Genomic DNA, 19,955 nt, shown 5'->3' with positions numbered 1-19,955 from the left:
AACAGCAAGCAATGCAGGTGTTGAAGCACGTTGGCTAGGAAAAACTTCCTAGAAAGGCCAAAACCTAGGAAGAAACCTAGAGAGGAGCCAGGCTATGAGGGGTGGCCAGTCCTCTTCTGGCTGTGCCAGGTGGAGATTATAACAGAACATGGCCAAGATGTTCAAATGTTCATAAATGACCAGCATGGTCAAACAATAAGGCTGGGACAGGAAGCATGTCCGGTGAACAGGTCAAGATTCCATAGCCGCAGGCAGAACAGTTGAAACTGGAGCAGCAGCACGGCCAGGTGGACTGGGGACAGCAAGGGGTCATCATGCCAGGTAGACCTGAGGCATGGTCCTAGGGCTCAGGTCTCCCGAGAGAGAAAGAGAAAATTAGAGTGCATACTTAAATTCACACAGGACACCGGATAAGACAGGAGAAGTACTCCAGATATAACAAACTGACCCTAGCCCCCGACACATAAACTACTGCAGCATAAATACTGGAGGCTGAGACAGGAGACACTGTGGCCCCATCCGATGAGGGCCAAACAGAAAGGATATAACCCCACTCACTTTGCCAAAGCACAGCCCCCACACCACTAGAGGGATATCTTCAACCACCAACTTACCATCCTAAGACAAGGCCGAGTATAGCCCACAAAGATCTCCGCCACGGCACAACCCAAGGGGGGACGCCAACCCATACAGGAAGATCACATCAGTGACTCAACCCACTCAAGTGACGCACCCCTCCTAGGGACGGCATGAAAGAGCACCAGTAAGCCAGTGACTCAGTCCCTGTAATAGGGTTAGAGGCAGAGAATCCCAGTGGAAAGAGGGGAACCGGCCAGGCAGACAGCAAGGGCGGTTCGTTGCTCCAGAGCCTTTCCGTTCACCTTCACACTGCTGGGCCAGACTACTCTCAATTCCATAAAAATTGAGAAAGTCCTGCCTCCAGCTGTTTGCTTAGAAATTCTAGGGACAATTAGGAGGCCTGCGTCTTGTGATCGTAGCGTACGTGTAGGTATGTACGGCAGGACCAAATCAGAGAGATAGGTAGGAGCAAGCCCATGTAATGCTTTGTAGGTTAGCAGTAGCAATCAGTCACGCAAAACGGTCTTGAGTGACAACAAATCTGCCCAATTAACTGATTCGCTTTCCATACACCCACTTCTCTTGATCCTCCCACTTCTGTTGACACGGCCACTTACAGACACACTCCATTTATGCAGTTACCCATTACCCGAAAAATAATGCTAGGCTCAAATCATGACCATCCAGTTTATTAAAAAAATTAATTAAAATAAAATGATTTAACAAGGCAAGTCAGTAAAGAACAAATTCTTATTTTACAATGACGGCCTACCCTGGCCAAACCCTCCCTTAACCCAGACGACACTGGGCCAATTGTGTGCCCTATGGGACTACCAATTCATAATTTTGATTAAGACATTAATGAGCGAGCTGGGACGGACGTAGTCATAACCATTTGTTCAGAACTTTAGAAATATACAGTGACAGAATTCAGAACATGGGCCGTTCTTACAGTATTCTCCCTGTACACCAAGTCAGAACTGCAGTATAAATAAAGGGGGCATATAAGCAGACAATGAAAGCTCTTACAATATTTGATGATTACATTTCTCTAAAACTGGCTATAGGCTACAGTGCACCACCAAGCCAGAACAGTAGGCTAAGTTATGAGGGGGAAAGGGAACAAATTATTAGGGTGAGGCACATGGGCTACAAACAGTTTACTACAGAACATACACTTAGTATTAATTTCTTAGTTACAGTTTATATATTTCCCTGGCATATTACATAATTTATGCAGTAGCATAAAATACATTTTTGGACTCACCTTGTTGTGCTGTACTCACTTGGAACAGAAAGGTGGCACGGAAGTCCTTGTGGGCAAATTTTGTCATCAAAGTCTGGCATTATCTGAATTTATGGTGCTTTCAAGACAAGTGGGAACTCGGAAAAACACAAGGTCGAATCATGACGTCAGTGATCTTCAGGTCGGCGCTCTAGAAAGAGGCCCGAGTTCCAGACTTGGAATTCCAAGTTCCAGACTTGGAATTCCGAGTTGAATGACTGTTCAAAACGTATTTTCCCAGTCGGAACTAGTTTTTATCAGAGTTCCCAGTTGTCTTGAACTCACTAAAGTCATGCTGGATTGACAGCATGGCCAATGTATTCAAACTTTTCTTGCCCACGGTGTTGAAAGTTTATCCTTTTAAGATTGGAAAAGAGACCATTAAACCCAGACTTGAACCACACACCCACAACACTGAATAGTAGGCTAGTGATTGCTTTGCAACACTCTGAGTTAGCCACTGTTTCCTTCCAAACCACTCATTGTTGAATTAGCGATTTCCAACTTGTTGTGAAACGTTTGTGTCCAATTGCCGATACGCACAGATACGTTTTATCTTATAATTTCCGCTTTATATGACAACGTTTGAAAACGATTTGCAAGTAGATTGTCAACGTGATTTATGATGATGACTGCTTGTCTAGCTTGCTAGCTAAGATTTTGAATGTATGATGTTGACATGATCAGTCCAATCAAAGCTAAGGTACATATAATGTAATTTCCTCCCAAGTGGCGCATTGATCTAAAGCACTGCGTCGCAGTGTACTACAGATCTGGGTTTGATCCTGGGCTGTGTCGCAGCCAGCCGCGACTGGGAGACCCATGGGGCGGCACACAATTGACCCAAAGTCATCCAGGTTAGGGGAGGGTTTGGCCGGCAGGGATGTCCTTGTCCCATCACTCTCTAGTGACTCCTGAGGCGGGCCGGGCGCATGCACAATGACACGGTCGCCAGTTGGACTGTGTTTCCTCCGACACATTGGTGTGGCTGGCTTCCGGTTTATGTGGGCATTGTGTCAAGAAGCATTGTGGCTTGGTTGGGTCGTTTCTTCACCTCCCCGAGACTGTACGGGAGTTGCAGCGATGAGACTGTAACTACCAATTGGATACCACAAAATTATGGAGAAAAAAATAAAATAAACGTACCCAGTTGTAATGTGGCTCATATAGTGAGGATGACTATAATAGTTGGGTTGTTTTCATGTCTTTTTGTACATAGTTTGTGTGGTAAAACAATGTATACAGCCATCTGATGGCTTTGAATTAATTCCATAATTTAATTCTGGAGAGGTATGTAGTTTCCTGAACAGCTATATATAGCCAACTAGAAGGTGCAATCAACAATAACTAATGTCTTGAATCATAAAATGTTTATTTTTTTCTTAAACTAAAGATTTGAACTTTATGGTCTGGGGATGAATTTTTTAAACATGATCAAAACCACACTCTGCATAGGCTGACCATCAAAGAGTACATTTCAGTAGTTGAAATTATTTGGAAATCAGTGGCTTTAATGTAGTATGGACCTTTGAATTATTGAAGCATCAAGTAGCAACATATATGGCTGGTCCACTAAGCAAATCCTTTAATGAAATAAAAACACAACATTACTTTCTGTGAAGTACAGGAAAGTACTAGTTTTTATTCCTTCATAATCAAACTTCACAAACAGCGTGAACTTGTACAATACCTCAGAGTGAAAATTACAAAAAAAGTGCTGGTAACATTTACAAAAAATCATCCTTACTTAGCAACAATCAGTTTATTCTTCCTCACTTTTTTTAGTCTTTTGTATTAAGGCTTAATACTTCTGTATAAAGTATATGCAAGATAAGTCTTCACAGTTTTTCGAAAAAAGTCACAATATTATGTAACATAATGAAGCTTTACGGCTAGTTTTCTTTATAATAACAAATACACATCACTGGTAAATATATGTGAAATACAGGGCTGTAAAATGGCAGGTAATGATACTGTTTGCTGAAATAACTTGCTTTCACACATTGATAGGAAAGGTTTGACATACCACTGTGATAACTGAAGGAGGAAGAAAGAACAAATAATTAGCATAAAAACTTGGGAGATCGCCTCCAAACTTTGGCACATCCCTTTAAACATTTTCACAAAATATATAAGGTTTATTTTGGAAATCATATGCACGGAAGAATAGCAAAACTGTCATAAAGTGAAAACATGCTGTGTAGTAAGGTGTTAAACCAGAGATATTACATAGCCAGTCTTTTCCACTCAAGACTGACATGAATAAGGTGCATTTGTAAGACTCAAAGCATGTACTGTAGGTCTTTCTCTTAGATTTAATCAAACACAAATAACTTAGAAACAGAAACTTTCACAAAACATACAAATAACGTTGAGCAAGTCTCGAGGCGACCTCTTGTAATCATGCACCTCCATGGGCTGAGAGAATGGTTGAATATCTCTTACTACAGTAATGCAGCTGTTCAGCTGTGGCATATGAAACAAATATAAAAGGAGAGCTGTATTTGATTTCTTATGTTATTTACTTATCTTTTAGAGTGTGGATATTCCACAGAGACTATTTACTGTGGAACATGTGTCTGTGATCATTTAGAAGAGTAATGAATGAGATGGAATCAAAAACTGAACGCAGTACAAAGCTGATATGTTCAGGGGATTCCCTAAGCTGCACTAGTTCAACAGATGGGAGCTCTAGCCCTATCACTTACCAATTTCACCCTCATGCATACTGTACGGTTAAAGTGACGCAACAAGCTTGCTTTAAATAGCCTACATCACAAAAGCAATTTGGTTTTAGTGCAAACACAATTGGCTGGCTTAAGCTTCTCAATAATAACAAGCTCACCAAGGAGATTACAAGAAGGCACATACTTATGCTTCCTCTAACACGCAACATATTTAGACAAACTGCAGCACCACAAAACGGTAGTCCTAATAACAGGAAAGCTAATATTTCCAGATACCAAAAATCATAGTTGTCATGATTGCTATCATAAATGATTGATGATTTAAAATTCTCAATAAAGAACATTTAGGCGTCAACAATATTTCACCTCACTAACTCTGTCTATTTTCTTATGGATAATTATGAATGACAATATATGTGGGTGGGCTTTGATTCTTTGGATGGCGAAACTGATGTTACAATTGACAAGGAAAGTTGCATTTCCCACCCATCAGTGTTTTACTACACAAATGTTGTAGTCTTTTTTTCATAAATATTTTTAATCAATCATTTCCCAGAAAAATGACCTTGAACTGACCTTGAATCTTTACAGATCATATGAGTGTTTTAAAACAAAAATGAGTAAATCAGTGAAGAAAACTGTATGTTTTAACATGGAGGAAGTTTAATGTCTTATGTTGTATTCATTTGGGGAAAAAATGTGTCTACGTAACATAAACCTTTTTTACCTTTTGTTCCGTTATCTTTTTGATGAGGACATTTTACAATGATTGCATGTTTATGGGATATGTTGTAACTCTCCTCTCCTTCCCGTCCCTCATTTAGGGCTAGTAAGAGCCGTTTCATTTTCTCAAAAACAATCACAAGAGGAAACTATGCACCTCAGACTCGGACACTTCTGATTGGTCAAATATGTCAACTCTGAACAACAATGTGTGCGTGTCCAAGTTTATAATGTGCGTCTCAAAGACAACGAGTTTCCATTCTGTACCTTTACACAATTTTTTTCCCCCAACAAACCTTTGAAATATCACCTTTTACACAGCATTACCCCTGTGCACAGACAGCTCTCTTCTTTGAGATACTGTGGCTTGAAGAATCTGTCAATTGTTCTGTGTCATATTGCTTTCCATCAACGAAGACCAAAATATGTTTAGTGCAAATCTCTTTTCTGGTTTGATAAGTGGTAGTTGGCTCTAAAAAAGACTCTGACATTAAGATCAATACAGGGTTCAATCTATATGTTTGATTGACATAGTAAGACAACATATACCAAGTGGTTTCTTTTGATTAATGAATTGCTATTAAGTGGTATCCCTTTTGATATTTTAGCATTTACTTATTTTGTTAGAACAGGGAATTTTGAAATCATTGTATAATTATGATGGCCAGATTTTATAAGCCTGACAAATGCAACATTTTGGCAGATATATTTCAGCACCTTATCAATTAAATGGTGGAAATATAATTTCCAATCAGAGAAGTCACTATTCCTTCTGTAGCAGGTTGGACCCTCTCTGTCTGTCAGGTAATGGGTGCGATAAGGCTGTATTCTGTGCAGTCGGTTCATGTCTCATATAGTAGCTCTCAACTTGGAAATGTTGGAAAACTCACTCCAGTCCAGTGTTTGACAAGTCAAAGTATGAAACTTCCTTGTAGCCTACCTACATACATACCTACCTACCTACATACATAAAAAAAAAAAATCACCTATTTCAAAACAGCAGTCTTACAATTCAAACAAGGTTGTTTCATATGAGCAATAAAAATACCAACCAACTTAGAGCACACATAAAATAAAACAAACTGAAAACACAACATTACTGCAGCATATAAGTCAGGGTTGCTTATTTGTGATGTTAAATACCGTTACTACAACAGCTCCACTTCTGCCAAGTTTATTATTCTAATATATAAGGAGTATTTGATCAGGAAGATAAAGAAATCAGAAGCCAAAGCAGGCAACAAAACCTAACAAAAGATTCTTAATTAAATACATGTTCATACACACACACATATATAATATATATATATATGTGTAAGTGCAACTTATTTTTCACTGCAGGTACATTTGTTAAATAAACAGCTTTAAGATGGCAGAAAAAAAAGCTTGAATATCTGATTAAAAACTGAAGCTTTCTGTAACATAAATCTACACATGTACTGTGGGAGCATACTGACTTTCTGATTCATCACTGAGTGGATCTTACAATGTCCAATGTAGACACTGACTTCATGCAACTACCACACTAAAGAAGCATGACCCAAATCACTAATCATATTTCAAACATCCAGCTTGAAAAAAAAACTTTCAAATGATGTCATACCTCCACAATAAGTGACATTTTACTAATACAAATGATGTCATACCTCCACAATAAGTGACATTTAACTAATACAAATGATGTCATACCTCCACAATAAGTTACATTTTACTAATACATATTTTCCAACGGTTTACATTTTTCTTTGATATGAACAATTCATATTACAACAAATATATAATGTAGTAATCAACATCATGTACTGTATGCTACCAACTGATAAGAAATTTGGTCCAACTCATCAAGATGTTAATACAACTCAATTAATAGTAATATCTTTACACCGTTTTGTTGTTTTTGCCTTAATTATTCATCAAATGTCAGCTGGCTTTTGAGTTTAAAGCTCTCTGGGGGAAATGTATCTGTAGCAGGCTCTAGGTAAGCCATCAAAATGTTATAATATCGTATTGTGGGATAAATCATTTGCCCTTGAATCAGATTTAGGCCTCTTTGTGTTGCTTGGTTCGGTTGTTATGGGAGGCGGCAAGTTTAATCTTCCTACTCTTTTACTCAATGGCTAAAACACATTGCAAAACAAGTATGTGCAAAAGCAACTCATATTTTGGTCCACCTCAAAGTTTGAAAAAACAGTCTAAATTCGGTATGGATCTTCCACTATATGTTTGATTAACATTTTGAGACAGATGTCTTTAGAATATTAGTCAGACAAACAGATAAATTGTGCATGGCATGTCAATTTAGTATCAGTTCTCCGCTAATCGAGTGCATTTAGTTTATCAGAGAATAAAAGCTTTGAAATCAACAATATGGCAGGAAGAAATTAATTACTGAAAACTGGAATAACAGACAAATGGATTAAACAAAGATAAACGGATCAATCAAACAAAATCAAATGTGTATTTGAAAAGCCTAAATCAATTTGCTAAGTGTGTGTAGAAAAAATAACTAATGGATATTGAGTATTAATTTTAAGCAGAGGAACAATGCAACATTTACAATCTTATTCATGTTATAACATGCTATAGTTCTACAACAACTACTACGTGTCCGGTTTCTTTTTATATTTTGCTGAATTTCTTTAGAAAAGCTATTTTGGTCTACAGTAGGCACATTAACACAACAATTAAACTACAGTCTACCAATAGCGATCAGAGGATAAAACACAGAAAAGCATTTTCACAAGCACCCTGTCTTGAGTATCAAAGAAAATATAATTTTAGCCATCTTGCCAGATTTGAACACATACAAATTTATAGGAACGTACATCTTGGTAGTCTTTGTTATCGCTTACGCAACAGATAATGTTCTTTCTGCTTGAAATTCAGACACTGTGATATTCTCATCATTCTTTGGTGTTTACGGAAACAAGCATATGTCATCCAACATGTTCAATAGCCCCCTGATGGTTTGGTTTCATATCACAACAAATCATTACTACCACCGGCACCTTTAACAACACCAAGCAACGTATTGTAATGGAAGTTCTGCATGTCCAAACTAATTATATATGATTGCATGCTGATTGAGACCACAAGTATGTCTGGTACACGGCAGAAAGTGGGCAGAAATATGTTCACCAAACCTATTAGGTAAAAGAGAGACAAACGTAGAGAAACATATATATGGGTAACACAGTGCAGTGCATGTTGCTTAGTCTCACCATAGACATCACTTATATTTTGGACATGTGAGAAGTGCAAGAGACCTGCTGAAAGCCCCAAGACAATTATTCAAGGTGCTAAGCAAGCTACTGTTGAGGCTCTTTTATTCAGCACCTTTCAAACTCCACATCTTCTAGATGACTCAGTATTCTCCGTAACTAAGATACATTTAAGGGAGAGTTTGAGATATATTGCATATGGAACACAATCCGATAGGTAGAAGGACACACCATGTTCCAGAAGAACACACCATGGTAGCAAGCAGGCCATTTTCCTTTATGCAGGGGCATATTCTGCACTATGGTTAGAAACTTTAACAAATCCAATGATGGGACCATCAATGCCAGAGATGCTAAGCAGTGCTTTTCTGAGACGGATCTGCAATCATATACAGTTTAGCAAGCCAGTGATACTATAATAAATGTGAGGATGATTATTGTGGAGATTCAACTAAAGGTAAACCAACGTAGAGGGGAAAATGTCACATGACAAAATAACCAGCAGAGCAGACCAGCAAGTAATGAAAAGAAAGTCATTGATCTATTGTCCTAGTAAGGCTGTTGGGGTCACAGCATTTGTTACAGAGTCTGAAATAATCGACAACATAATCTCGTAGAGTGAGGCCAGACTAGGGACAGGAATGTTCTGGACATTACAGGAATGTGCATATTTCAGATATGCTGCGGGTATTGGGTCCTAATCATTTATGACACTAACTTTCCTTATCAATTCAAGGTAGAGAGACACACAATTGGTGAATATTGATTCCAAATCATATTGTAGAGTAACACTCTCATAAAACGCTAGATTATGACAAGACTGCTAGCGGTCTGATTCTTGCTTACAAGGACACTTTTAATTACAGCTAGCACTCAGACAAATGCTTGGTACTCTTCATGTAAAACTTGATTGCACTTCTAACTGATATTGCTGTGTTGTTGTAGGCTGTAGTAGCTGAAGCAAATATAGCACTGCACTGATGTCACTGATCAAGTACAGTAACGTAGGCGCGCACGTGTAGCTAGCTGCAGGGACCGAGTAGTATCATTGATTGCTAGGTCTGAAACATTCCGACCAGCACAAAGACAACAGTATACACTTTATCCATCATTATGAGCTACAACCAGAGAACAAACACAAGGAATGTGCTCAACTGACTGGCATGTCTTATGTGAGATCATAATCACTGTATTCTGAGAGAACAGCTAGGCTATGTCTAAGGACAACATTTGATTGTGGTAGGTATTTTGCATCAAAACAAAAATCGAAAGGTAAGAAAAGAAATGGTTTAGTGACTACTATTTATATTATTTTTAACAGCAAAACCCCCCCAAATGTAATTATAGACATTCAGTGTGGCAGAAGAATGATGGCTGGTGCTGATAAGCCAGAAGTCATGACAATTTAGGTGTGCTTACAAACCTGGGCAAACTACGCAAAACTGTTCAAAATCTTTCGGAACACATACCTGTAGTTTTAGACGAACAAAACAATGTTGTGTTTTTGTAATGGCAAACATTAAGATAGGGACTAGCTACTATATCATATTACTACACATGCATGCTTACTCATTGTTTTAATGAAGAAGAGTTAGTTGAATGCCCCATGGCCAAGCCCCTTATAGCAAATCTTTACTACAGTTCATGAACTCCAGTTGTTTATCTTAGCTGTTTTCTCCTATGTACTAGTTATAAAACTAAGTATGTCAGCAGGAAATAATAACAAATCTATCTTATATAAATAGAAGATTTGAGGCGGATAAAGATATTTTAAAGGGCTTTCTTAGGATGCACTGTGTTATGACTGTGACCATCATTGCTGTTATAGTAGTATAAATATTGTTATAATTTGTGTATAGATTATCATGTGTATATAGCTACTGTATATATTTGAAAAATGTACGGTAGGAGAGAAAAACTACTTTATGAAGATTTAGTATAGTAATGTATAAATAGGCACTTGATAGCTAGGCATACTCCTTATATCCCTCAAAGCATATTCCTATAGTTACATTTCTGTCTGTATCTCAAACGCTTTCCATTATATGTGTTAAAGTTGTTGATGAAGAACATATTGATAAAAAAAACTGTGTATATATACTTTAGATTCAACTGATATTATGTAGTTGGACTGTATCTGTATAATGTATGCCAGCAGGTTTGCTGTCATGGTAATTGTTCGTTTCTGAGTTACTATGTATTACTACTCTAGGTGAGTGAATAAAATGAATGTGAGGACACTGAAGGAAAGTAAATCAGGAACTGTAAGATAAACAGCATGGGTTTTTCTCTAAAAGCCTGCTTAGTCACAAGAGCTATACTAGTAACTGATCACATCACATTAGTCTTCGCACTACATTTGTTATATTTTCCTTTTTTAAAATCTTCAACTGAAAGTACAGTATCTCCCATTTGAAAAGAGGGTTCATGTCCAACGAGAAGATAGGCGCTTCTGACAAGCTATGATGTCTTACTCAATGGCTGTCTATCCTTTGCCCACTAACTAAAAACTATTTACAAATGCACCGGTACATAATGGTTGCAAGAAAAACAGGCAAATTAAAGCCCTGGAACACACAAGCACATAGATGATTCAAACACACTGCAAAACTGATCCTGTGTCTCTACAATTAAGTAAAAACGTGAAATATAAGAACATGATAGTTAAAACACCAAACGAAAAGCTGTAGGCTTAATTCTAACTAATTCTATACTTGTGAATATATTGTATAGCTGAAAAATACATTATGTTATAGTAATCTTACAAACATAAATTCTAAACTCTTTCTTGACTGTATAGTATATAAACCAAGGACAACAGCGACAGGGGCGTATTTCAAGGTTGCACTGCATGTTTCCCCAACTTTTTAACTAACTATTAATTGAACACAATGACATGAGCCACTGGTACAATAAGTTAATCAAACAAAAGAGAGAATGACAAGAAAGGCCATGGAGGGACTGCCGACAAAACATGGCATTGTTGGAAAACAAATCCTGGAAAGTTCTTATGTCATGTCAATTTATTGTATCATATGGTGATACTAATGCTAAACGTCTGCTTGTAAGTCACACATAGGTATAAGTGAGGTCAACCATCTATGGGCAGGGGAGAGCCAGCAGGTCTGTACCTCAGTATTGTCAAAGATGATGTTATGTTTCCAATGAACCTGTCTCGTGAGCTGTGGGATAATATGGGTGATTTATATAGCCCAAATCCACTCTCGAAATATCTCAAAACCAACATTAAACTATTCCTTTGCTATTATCTTTTTTCACAACCTATGACAACGAGAAAATGTACTTTAGAAAAACATCTACAGTCAATAGTGCATTTGATTCATTTATTACATAAATATCATTTAGGCTGACTGTAAGAGACTGCAAAGTGGTCAAAATAATGCTAGATTATCTCACTGATAATACATTTGGAAGCAACTGTAGTCTGGTCTTGGTTTCATAAGAAATAAGTGATGGTTAAATTGTTTAGCATTCATTATTCTGTTTCTGAAACTGAAGGTTGGACTTAGTTCACAGTGCATGGTTCTTACTGTGTTTACTGGGACTAACTTGGTGAATGTACTGCTCTGCCTAGCTGGTTGACCATTTCTATATTGTTCCATAGAGCAGACAACACCACCACCTCCACCACTACTCCCTCTACCACCACCACCACCACCACCACCACCCCTACCACACCTACCACCACTATCACCACCAACAACAACTGTATGCCAGAGCAATAACACGTGATCAAAATAGATCTCAGCAGTTCCTTACATACTGTAACCATCTGTTAAGGACTTTGTCTCATCAAACATGAGACTACAGAGTCCTCTAAGACTACAGACACAATTAACCTTGTATGCAGACATGCAGTTCCTGGTCCTACAGAGTAGCAATGGGAGCAACAGAGTAGAAGCATTTATAGGCTTGTGTTCCCGATAGAGACCTCTGCAGCAGAGGATAACAAACTGCGGCCCAATCACAAGTCACATATATTGTTCCCTTTACTTGACAACCACATGCTATTTCAGTGACCAGATGAAACTCTGTGAAACATAATGCAAGGCCCTCGCTCTGATGATATGAGGAAACTCTGGGATTGATTACTAACTAATAGCCCTCATCACTTCCTTGTTTTCAATTTGAAAGAGACAAAGATAGAATACGGTGAAGATGATAGAAGAGTATTAGGTAGGCCTTATCCAAATATCAACCAGCTGAAGCTAACTAAAGCACTAGGCACAAGATGCCATGCACTTCTTCCACTCGGGGCAATGTATTTACCACTATCAATATTTGATCAATAGATGTCTTTGTAAATGTGCACAACAAATGTGTTTATTAGCCCAAGAGGGTTAGCTAAAGCTGCGTCTCACAGTACCTGCACTGCATATTGCAAAGGAAGCCCTACAGTTCAGGTTTTACACCTCCACTTGGGACACCAATAGTTTGATTATACAACACACACAAACACTCACACAGACAAACACAAGAGATGCAGACTTGTGTACAATTTACAAATAGCAAATAATAGCTGCGTACAATCTCCCACCCACCCTGTAATTCCTAAAGAAACTTGTTCTAAAAAAAAACACATAATTTATGTCCAAGGACACTATAAAATAAAATATTTTTTTCTTTTTTTGGTGGGGGGGGATTTAGTTTGGCATGAATGCTTTTGTATGAAAATTCAGCATCTGTTCTAATGTATGCAATGGGATAACTGCTGTTGAAGGGGATTACCTCTTGAAAAGAATACATTAAAAGGTTGAAAACACGATGGATCACATTTAAATAGAACTAAACGCTTGCACAAACACAGCACAAGTAAATACATATAATAACAAGAGATAACAAAAGCGAAGAAACATAAAATGACCTTATCGTAAAATGGAACAAAGCTATTCTAACACGTTAATTCTACAACAAATTATTAGATAAAAAATGATTATTTTTCTCTAAAACTATAATATCTCTGGTAACAGTAGTGCACTTATCGGCTCAAGCAGTGCAACATATAGGCTATGCAAGAAAATAATGCAGTCCTCTTATCAAGCTTTTAAGAAAGATGTTTTCCTTTAAAAAATGAACAAATGAAAATAATAGAATTTCATTTATTAAGTAAAACAATAAAATATTAAGCACAGGCATTTGAAGAAAATGTGCAAAGCAGCACTTTGTTTTTATCTACAACATATTGTTTTCAGACTGTACTGTAATTCTGGTAAGTTACTATCTCGTCATGGTAACTAAAAAGGTGTCTACTCAAAGAAATGAGCAAAATCTTCAGATTGCAGTTGCAGGCAGACGTGTGTGTCTTATTTTGGATAAAATGCATGAACAGTAAGCCAAATATCAGAGCAGAGCCTTTGAGTGACGTGACACTTGCTTTACTCCCAAACCTATTCTGTACACACTGTGTCTAGGTATCTGTGAAATCAGGAATGTATCTTATTGTCTTGGATGTCCATCTGCAAGTTGTGTTATATTATGAAGTAATTATTGACCGGGATTATATGTTATTGTGGTTTCTTTTGCCCCGTCTGTCTCGGTGTCTGTATTAAATGTCCGAACGTGACATGCCATTTGGGCCACCAGGTGGAGCTAACATTTCAGGAGTAGTGCATTTTAGTTTCTCCACCTGCTCAAATAGCTGTGTCATGTCCATAGGAACAGGATATACAGAGATTTAGGTCATACAATTATATTTTTGTCCAATGCAAGTTCACAGAATCACTCAATTTACCGGTAATCTATCTGACAGCTGTCTTATACTATCCTGGTAAACCATTCCATTATCAAATAATATATTTTAGTTTCTTAATTTAAACGTTAATAGTAATATTGACCAATCATGTTGTAATCTACAGCTGATAACAGTCTGGTGCAGATTGCGAAGCAGCAGTCAAGATGAGTCTGGTAGCATACTCAATCAAGCCTGCTACAACTGCACATGTCAAATCCTCTTTGTAGAACTAAACAATCATTTATAACCTCATTATGTCAAGAAGAACCTTTAGTCTTTTGCTATGTCACATGTTGTAAATGGAAGAGGTCTAATAGCATTAACAGTCTTCTAAGATATTAGTGGCAGTGTATGCAAATGAAATAAACTCCTAATAATATTACATTTTTGCTCAAATACTGTCTTATCAACAACCCTAATTTTGTAAACTTAACCTGAACCATCAAAATGCATGGACAATAACACATATACTAAATACCCATTTCTATACCCACTCACAGGAAGTTACATTTCAGTACAATTATTAATATCAATTTGTACCTTCACAACAGCTGTATTGTAATCCCTCAATACCTTAATGATAATAAATAAAAACCCAGTGTCAAATTAATTACTCTCCTTTTCTTACCCTACATAAGAAGGCAAACTTGTGACCAACAATATTTTTCAGAGGGAATCTTTAGCCCAAGCCAGATTTTTTATATTTTTTTGTGAAAATTATACCACAGTAAGCTTGGACTCCTAATAGTGTCCAAAACGGTCAATATGGGATTACATTTACCATGTTCCAAATTCCATGGCAATGTTTGCACACGCACACACACGCACACATACAAATACACACGCACAAGTACACACATACACAGATTAACACATACACTCATACAAAGATATATTTATACTGTATATAGGTGTGTGAGTTTGAATTTGTGTATGTGTGTGTGTTTCTTTCATAGGCCTTTCGGTAGTGTTCAACACATAAATCAGTATTTTAGGAAAGCATACATTTAGAGGCCTGTAGTAAGGATCCATCCAGTGGATCAATATCAAACTACAAAGCCTTAAGGCCACCATCTTGTTTTTCTTTTAGAATAACAAAAAAAAACTCATTTCTGGGAAACTTAATGTGCCAGTGTCTATACTGATTATTCTTCATGCCTCAAAATAAAAAAAAATCTAGTGCCATTTTTCTTTTCATTTAATATTTTTTAAAGAAGTGTATCTATTTGTACTTATCCATCGGAGACATGCATTCGCATGTGGTCATTGAAGTGCTCAATTTGGTCGAACTTGGCAGGGCAGACGGAGCACACGTAGGTGGTCCCTTCTTGGCAGCTTGCCTCCGCAGCCACACCCACTCCTGGTCCGACCCCACCCCCTACTCCTGCGCCACCGCCGATGGGCATGGCGAGGGCCACCACGCCGGCGCCAGGTTCGGGCACGGCCATGGGGATGGAGACGGGACCACCGGCGCCTGCTGCCCCCGACAGCCCTGTGACAGCGCCCCCTGTGCTGTGCAGAGCCATGTGTCTCTCCAGCAGGGTCTTGTGAGAGAACTTCTTCTTGCAGATGTAGCACTCATAGGACTTCTCTCCACGGTGCAGCCGCATGTGGACGTTGAGGGAGCTCTTTTGGGTGAAGCGTTTGTTGCAGATGCTGCACTGGTAGGCACGCACCCCTGTGTGAGTGACCATGTGTTTGATTAGGTAATCCTTCAGGGAGAACGAGCGCCAGCAGATGCTGCACTGATGTGGTTTCTCACCTGGATGTACAAAGAAGTCACAGTCATTAGGAGGAAAAAGGAGACAGAAAAACACAAAACCCTGCTAAACAACAAAGAACACTGACTGACAGTGAAGCTCCATTCTTCGAATGTAGCCTTGAGAATGTTTCCTGATTTTTGCTAATTAACGAGGACGGTGCTCATCACAAAACAACAGTAAACCCAACACCTCAGTCCATGAACTCACTGTCAAGCAGCCATTGTTTATGGACACGCTCATCCTCCAGTGTCTGATTCGTTACATTTGAATAGGCACCGATATTTCCCTCTTACTCATTAACATGTTATCAGTGTATGAACGAGTATCTCAGTTTGAATATATTTTGTAAACTAATCAAAAACAAGATCATTTTTAATATTCACTGCTCTTTCATTCTGCTCTTAAATGGCCCAATTATGAATTCAGGTCAAATTTGAACCCTTCCAACATCCTGCTCTGTGTTGTCTTCCCTATTCTTTTAATATTTATGCACCAACCACCCACTGATACTTTAAAATGACAAATAGTACCTAATCAATGTGTGATATACAGAACAAGCTTAATGGGCAACCATACAGGGCATTATATATCACCCACTATAATGTAATCAAAAACATCATATCAGCTACATGATGCAGGTAGCCACAGTTCACTTTTCAATGTGACAGAGCCTTATAACTCATTTGTATAGATCAGTTGAATCTAAATCAGGGATTGACATTAAGGTAACCTACAACAGATATTTATGGTTCCTGCCCATTTTTGAAGTCAGGGGTGTCTGCGGGTTTTTGCATTTTCCTCTCAATGAAGACCTAGACAGCCAGGTGAGGGGAGTTCTTTACTAATTAGTGACTAAGTACAAGGGAGGAGCAAAAACCTACAGACACTTGGCCCTCCATGGAATGACAATTTATGACACTTCTGTGTGCAAACAGCTAGAGCCATAAAGTGCCATAAATTGTCTCTCTTTCACTTAATAAACAATTGGGAGGAACCAAAAATACACATTTTAGGCTACTGGAAAGTTTGGTTGTTTTCACCTGACCAATGGGGAAACCACAGAGAAGGCTCAACTTGCCCAACTGCCATTCCTTCCATAAGGGAAGAAACCAGAAAGTTCACTTGCCTGGCCAGTAGCACAACCTTTAATGTCAATCCCTGAAAATCACTACTTCTTTCATGCACAGAAAACAAATATACTGTATAAAGGGAAAGGGGGATACCTAGTCAGTCGTACAACTGAATGCATTCAAGAAACTGAAACGTTTCTTCCGCATTTAACCCAACCCCTCTGAATCAGAGTCAGCCATCCACCCATCAAGAAATAACCCATATACATAAAGCAACTAAACAAAATACACATTTATTAGGAGGGAATTAATAAAGGGTGATTGAGCACCTTTGTACTGAAGATGTTTGTTCTCTATGATTGTGTTGATGCTTTTTGTGTGAATATTGTTGTGTATATTGATGGGTATATTGATGTGTATAATGTATATTGATGTGTATATTGACATGTATAGTGTATATTGATGTGTACAGTGTATATTGATGTGTACAGTGATGTGTATAGTGTATATTGATGTGTATAGTGTATATTTAAGCAATAAGGCTTGAGGGGGGTGTGGTATATGGCCATTATACACCGAGATGCGTCGTGCCAAAGTACAGCCTTTTGCAGTGAAAGCAGTGAAAGTACAGCCTTTTGGCCATATACCAGAAACCTGGTATATGTGCCTTAGTTCATTTTTACATGTTTTGTTTAAGCTGCTTTTGAAAGCAAAAGTCAAATTGAAAACAGTATTGGTATTGTTGAATTCGATTTTCATTAGTGGTGGAAAAAGTAACCAATTGTCATACTTGAGTAAAAGTAAAGATATCTTAATTAACAGAAAATGACTCAAGTAAAAGTGAAAGTCACCCAGTAAAATTATACTTGAGTAAAAGTCTAAAAGTATTTGGTTTTAAATATACTTAAGTATCAAAAGTAAATGGAATTGCTAAAATATACCTAAGTATCAAAAGTATAAATCATTTCAAATTCCTTATATTAAGCAAACCAGACATTTTTTAGGACCAGGGGCGCGGCGCTCCAACACTCAGACATCATTTACAAATGAAGCATGTGTGTTTAGTGAGTCCACCAGCTCAGAGGCAGTAGGAATGACCAGGGATGTTCTCTTGATAAGTGTGTGGATTAGACAATTTTCCTGTCCTGCTAACCATTCAAAATGTAACGAATACTTTTGGGTGTCAGGGAAAATGTAGTGAAGTAAAAATGGTCAAAAATATAAATAGTAAAGTACAGATACCCCAAAAAACAACTTAAGTAGTACTTAATTACTTTACACCACTGGTTTTCATAATATCAAGCTAGCAAGTCTGTTTGTTTGGTTACCACAGCAACTACTGTAGTTATCTAGTCAACTTTCTAGCTACTTCAGTGGATGTTGAACACATGTCTACTGGCAAATTAACCTAATTTCTAGTGGCAAATGTATGAAATTATAGCCATGGTATGAAAGGGATAATCAACTCAGGACTTTTGGTTACTACATGATTCCATATGTGTTATTTCATAGTTTTGAATGAATAGGTGTGACCAAACTTTTGACTCGTACTGTACATAAGGGATAATAAATGAGGAGCTATGTGTTCTATGGAAAATAATGCAACTCCATGGATGGTCAGTTCCACTCCACGTCTTGGAACACACATTCCACCTCCTTCATTATTTCCTATAGAACACATAGCCCCTTGTTGATTATCCCTTATGTACAGTACCAGTCAAGCGTTTGGTCACACCTACTCATTCAATGGTTTTTCTTTATTTTTTTACTATTTTCTCCATTGTAGAATAATAGTTTAGACATCAAAACTATGAAATAACACATATGGAATCATGTAGTAACCAAAAAAGTGTTCACTTCACTAGATTTCTAAGGGACTTGTTTGCAGTTCCTACCGCTTCCACTGGATGTCACCAGTCTTTAGAAATTGGTTGAGGTTATTCCTTTGTGAAATGAAGAAGTACGGCCATCTTGAATGAGTGTCATTTGAAGTCAACTTTTTGAGAGAAGAGCATGACTTGAAAAGTAGCGTGAGTTTGTTGTCTTCCTGTATTGAACACAGATTGTCCAGTAATCAATTTGATCGATTATTGACGTTTTAAAATACCTAAAGTTGTATTACAAAAGTAGTTTGAAATGTTTTGGCAAAGTTTTGAGAGTTTTGAGATATTTTGTAGTGACGTTGAGAAAGTTGGAACCAGTGTTTTTCTGGATCAAACGCACCAAATAAATGGACATTTTGGATATATTATCGACGGAATTACTCGAACAAAAGGACCATTTGTGATGTTTATAGGACATATTGAAGTGCCAACAAAATAAGCTTGTCGAAGGTAAGGCATGATTTATATTTTATTTCTGCGTTTTGTGTAGTGCCTGCATGGTTGAAATATGCTTTCTCTCTTTGTTTACTGTTGTGCTATCATCAGATAATAGGATCTTATGCTTTCGCCAAAAAGCCTTTTTGAAATCTGACACGTTGGCTGGATTCACAACGAGTGTAGCTTTAATTTGGTATCTTACGTGTGATTTAATGAAAGTTTGATTTTTATAGTATTTTATTTGAATTTGGAGCTCTACATTTTCCCTGGCTGTTGGCCAAGTGGGACGCAAGCGTCCCCCATATCCCAGAGAGGTTAAACAAATCATTTATATTTGAGATTCTTCAAAGTAGCCACCCTTTGCCTTGATGACAGCTCTGTACACACTTGGCATTCACTCAAGCAGCTTCATGAGGTAGTCATCTGGAATTAGTTTAAATTAATAGGTGTGCTTTGTTAAAAGTTCATTTGCGGAATGGAGTGGTGCATCAGATGACCTGGCCGCCACAATCACCCGACCTCAACCCAATTGAGATGTTTTGGAATGAGTTGGA

At 37.8% G+C, this 19,955-nt stretch overlaps 1 protein-coding gene across 2 annotated transcripts in view; it reads right to left on the bottom strand.

The window, feature by feature from the left end:
• Positions 1–13,601: 13,601 nt before the first annotated feature.
• The window catches only part of zbtb20 (zinc finger and BTB domain containing 20), a 43,780-nt gene continuing 37,426 nt past the window's right edge, over positions 13,602–19,955 (bottom strand). For both annotated transcript variants that reach the window (XM_046317543.1, XM_046317544.1), the window contains one exon: positions 13,602–16,009. In XM_046317543.1, the coding sequence (XP_046173499.1) occupies positions 15,480–16,009 (530 nt within the window). In that variant the 3' untranslated portion in view covers positions 13,602–15,479. The remainder of the gene's footprint in view (positions 16,010–19,955) is intronic.

The sequence above is a fragment of the Oncorhynchus gorbuscha genome, linkage group LG20 (assembly GCF_021184085.1).
Source record: "Oncorhynchus gorbuscha isolate QuinsamMale2020 ecotype Even-year linkage group LG20, OgorEven_v1.0, whole genome shotgun sequence".
NCBI lineage: Eukaryota > Metazoa > Chordata > Actinopteri > Salmoniformes > Salmonidae > Oncorhynchus > Oncorhynchus gorbuscha.
The sequence above is the reverse complement of the archived record's forward strand: the minus strand, read 5'-3'. Positions and strand labels throughout refer to the sequence as shown.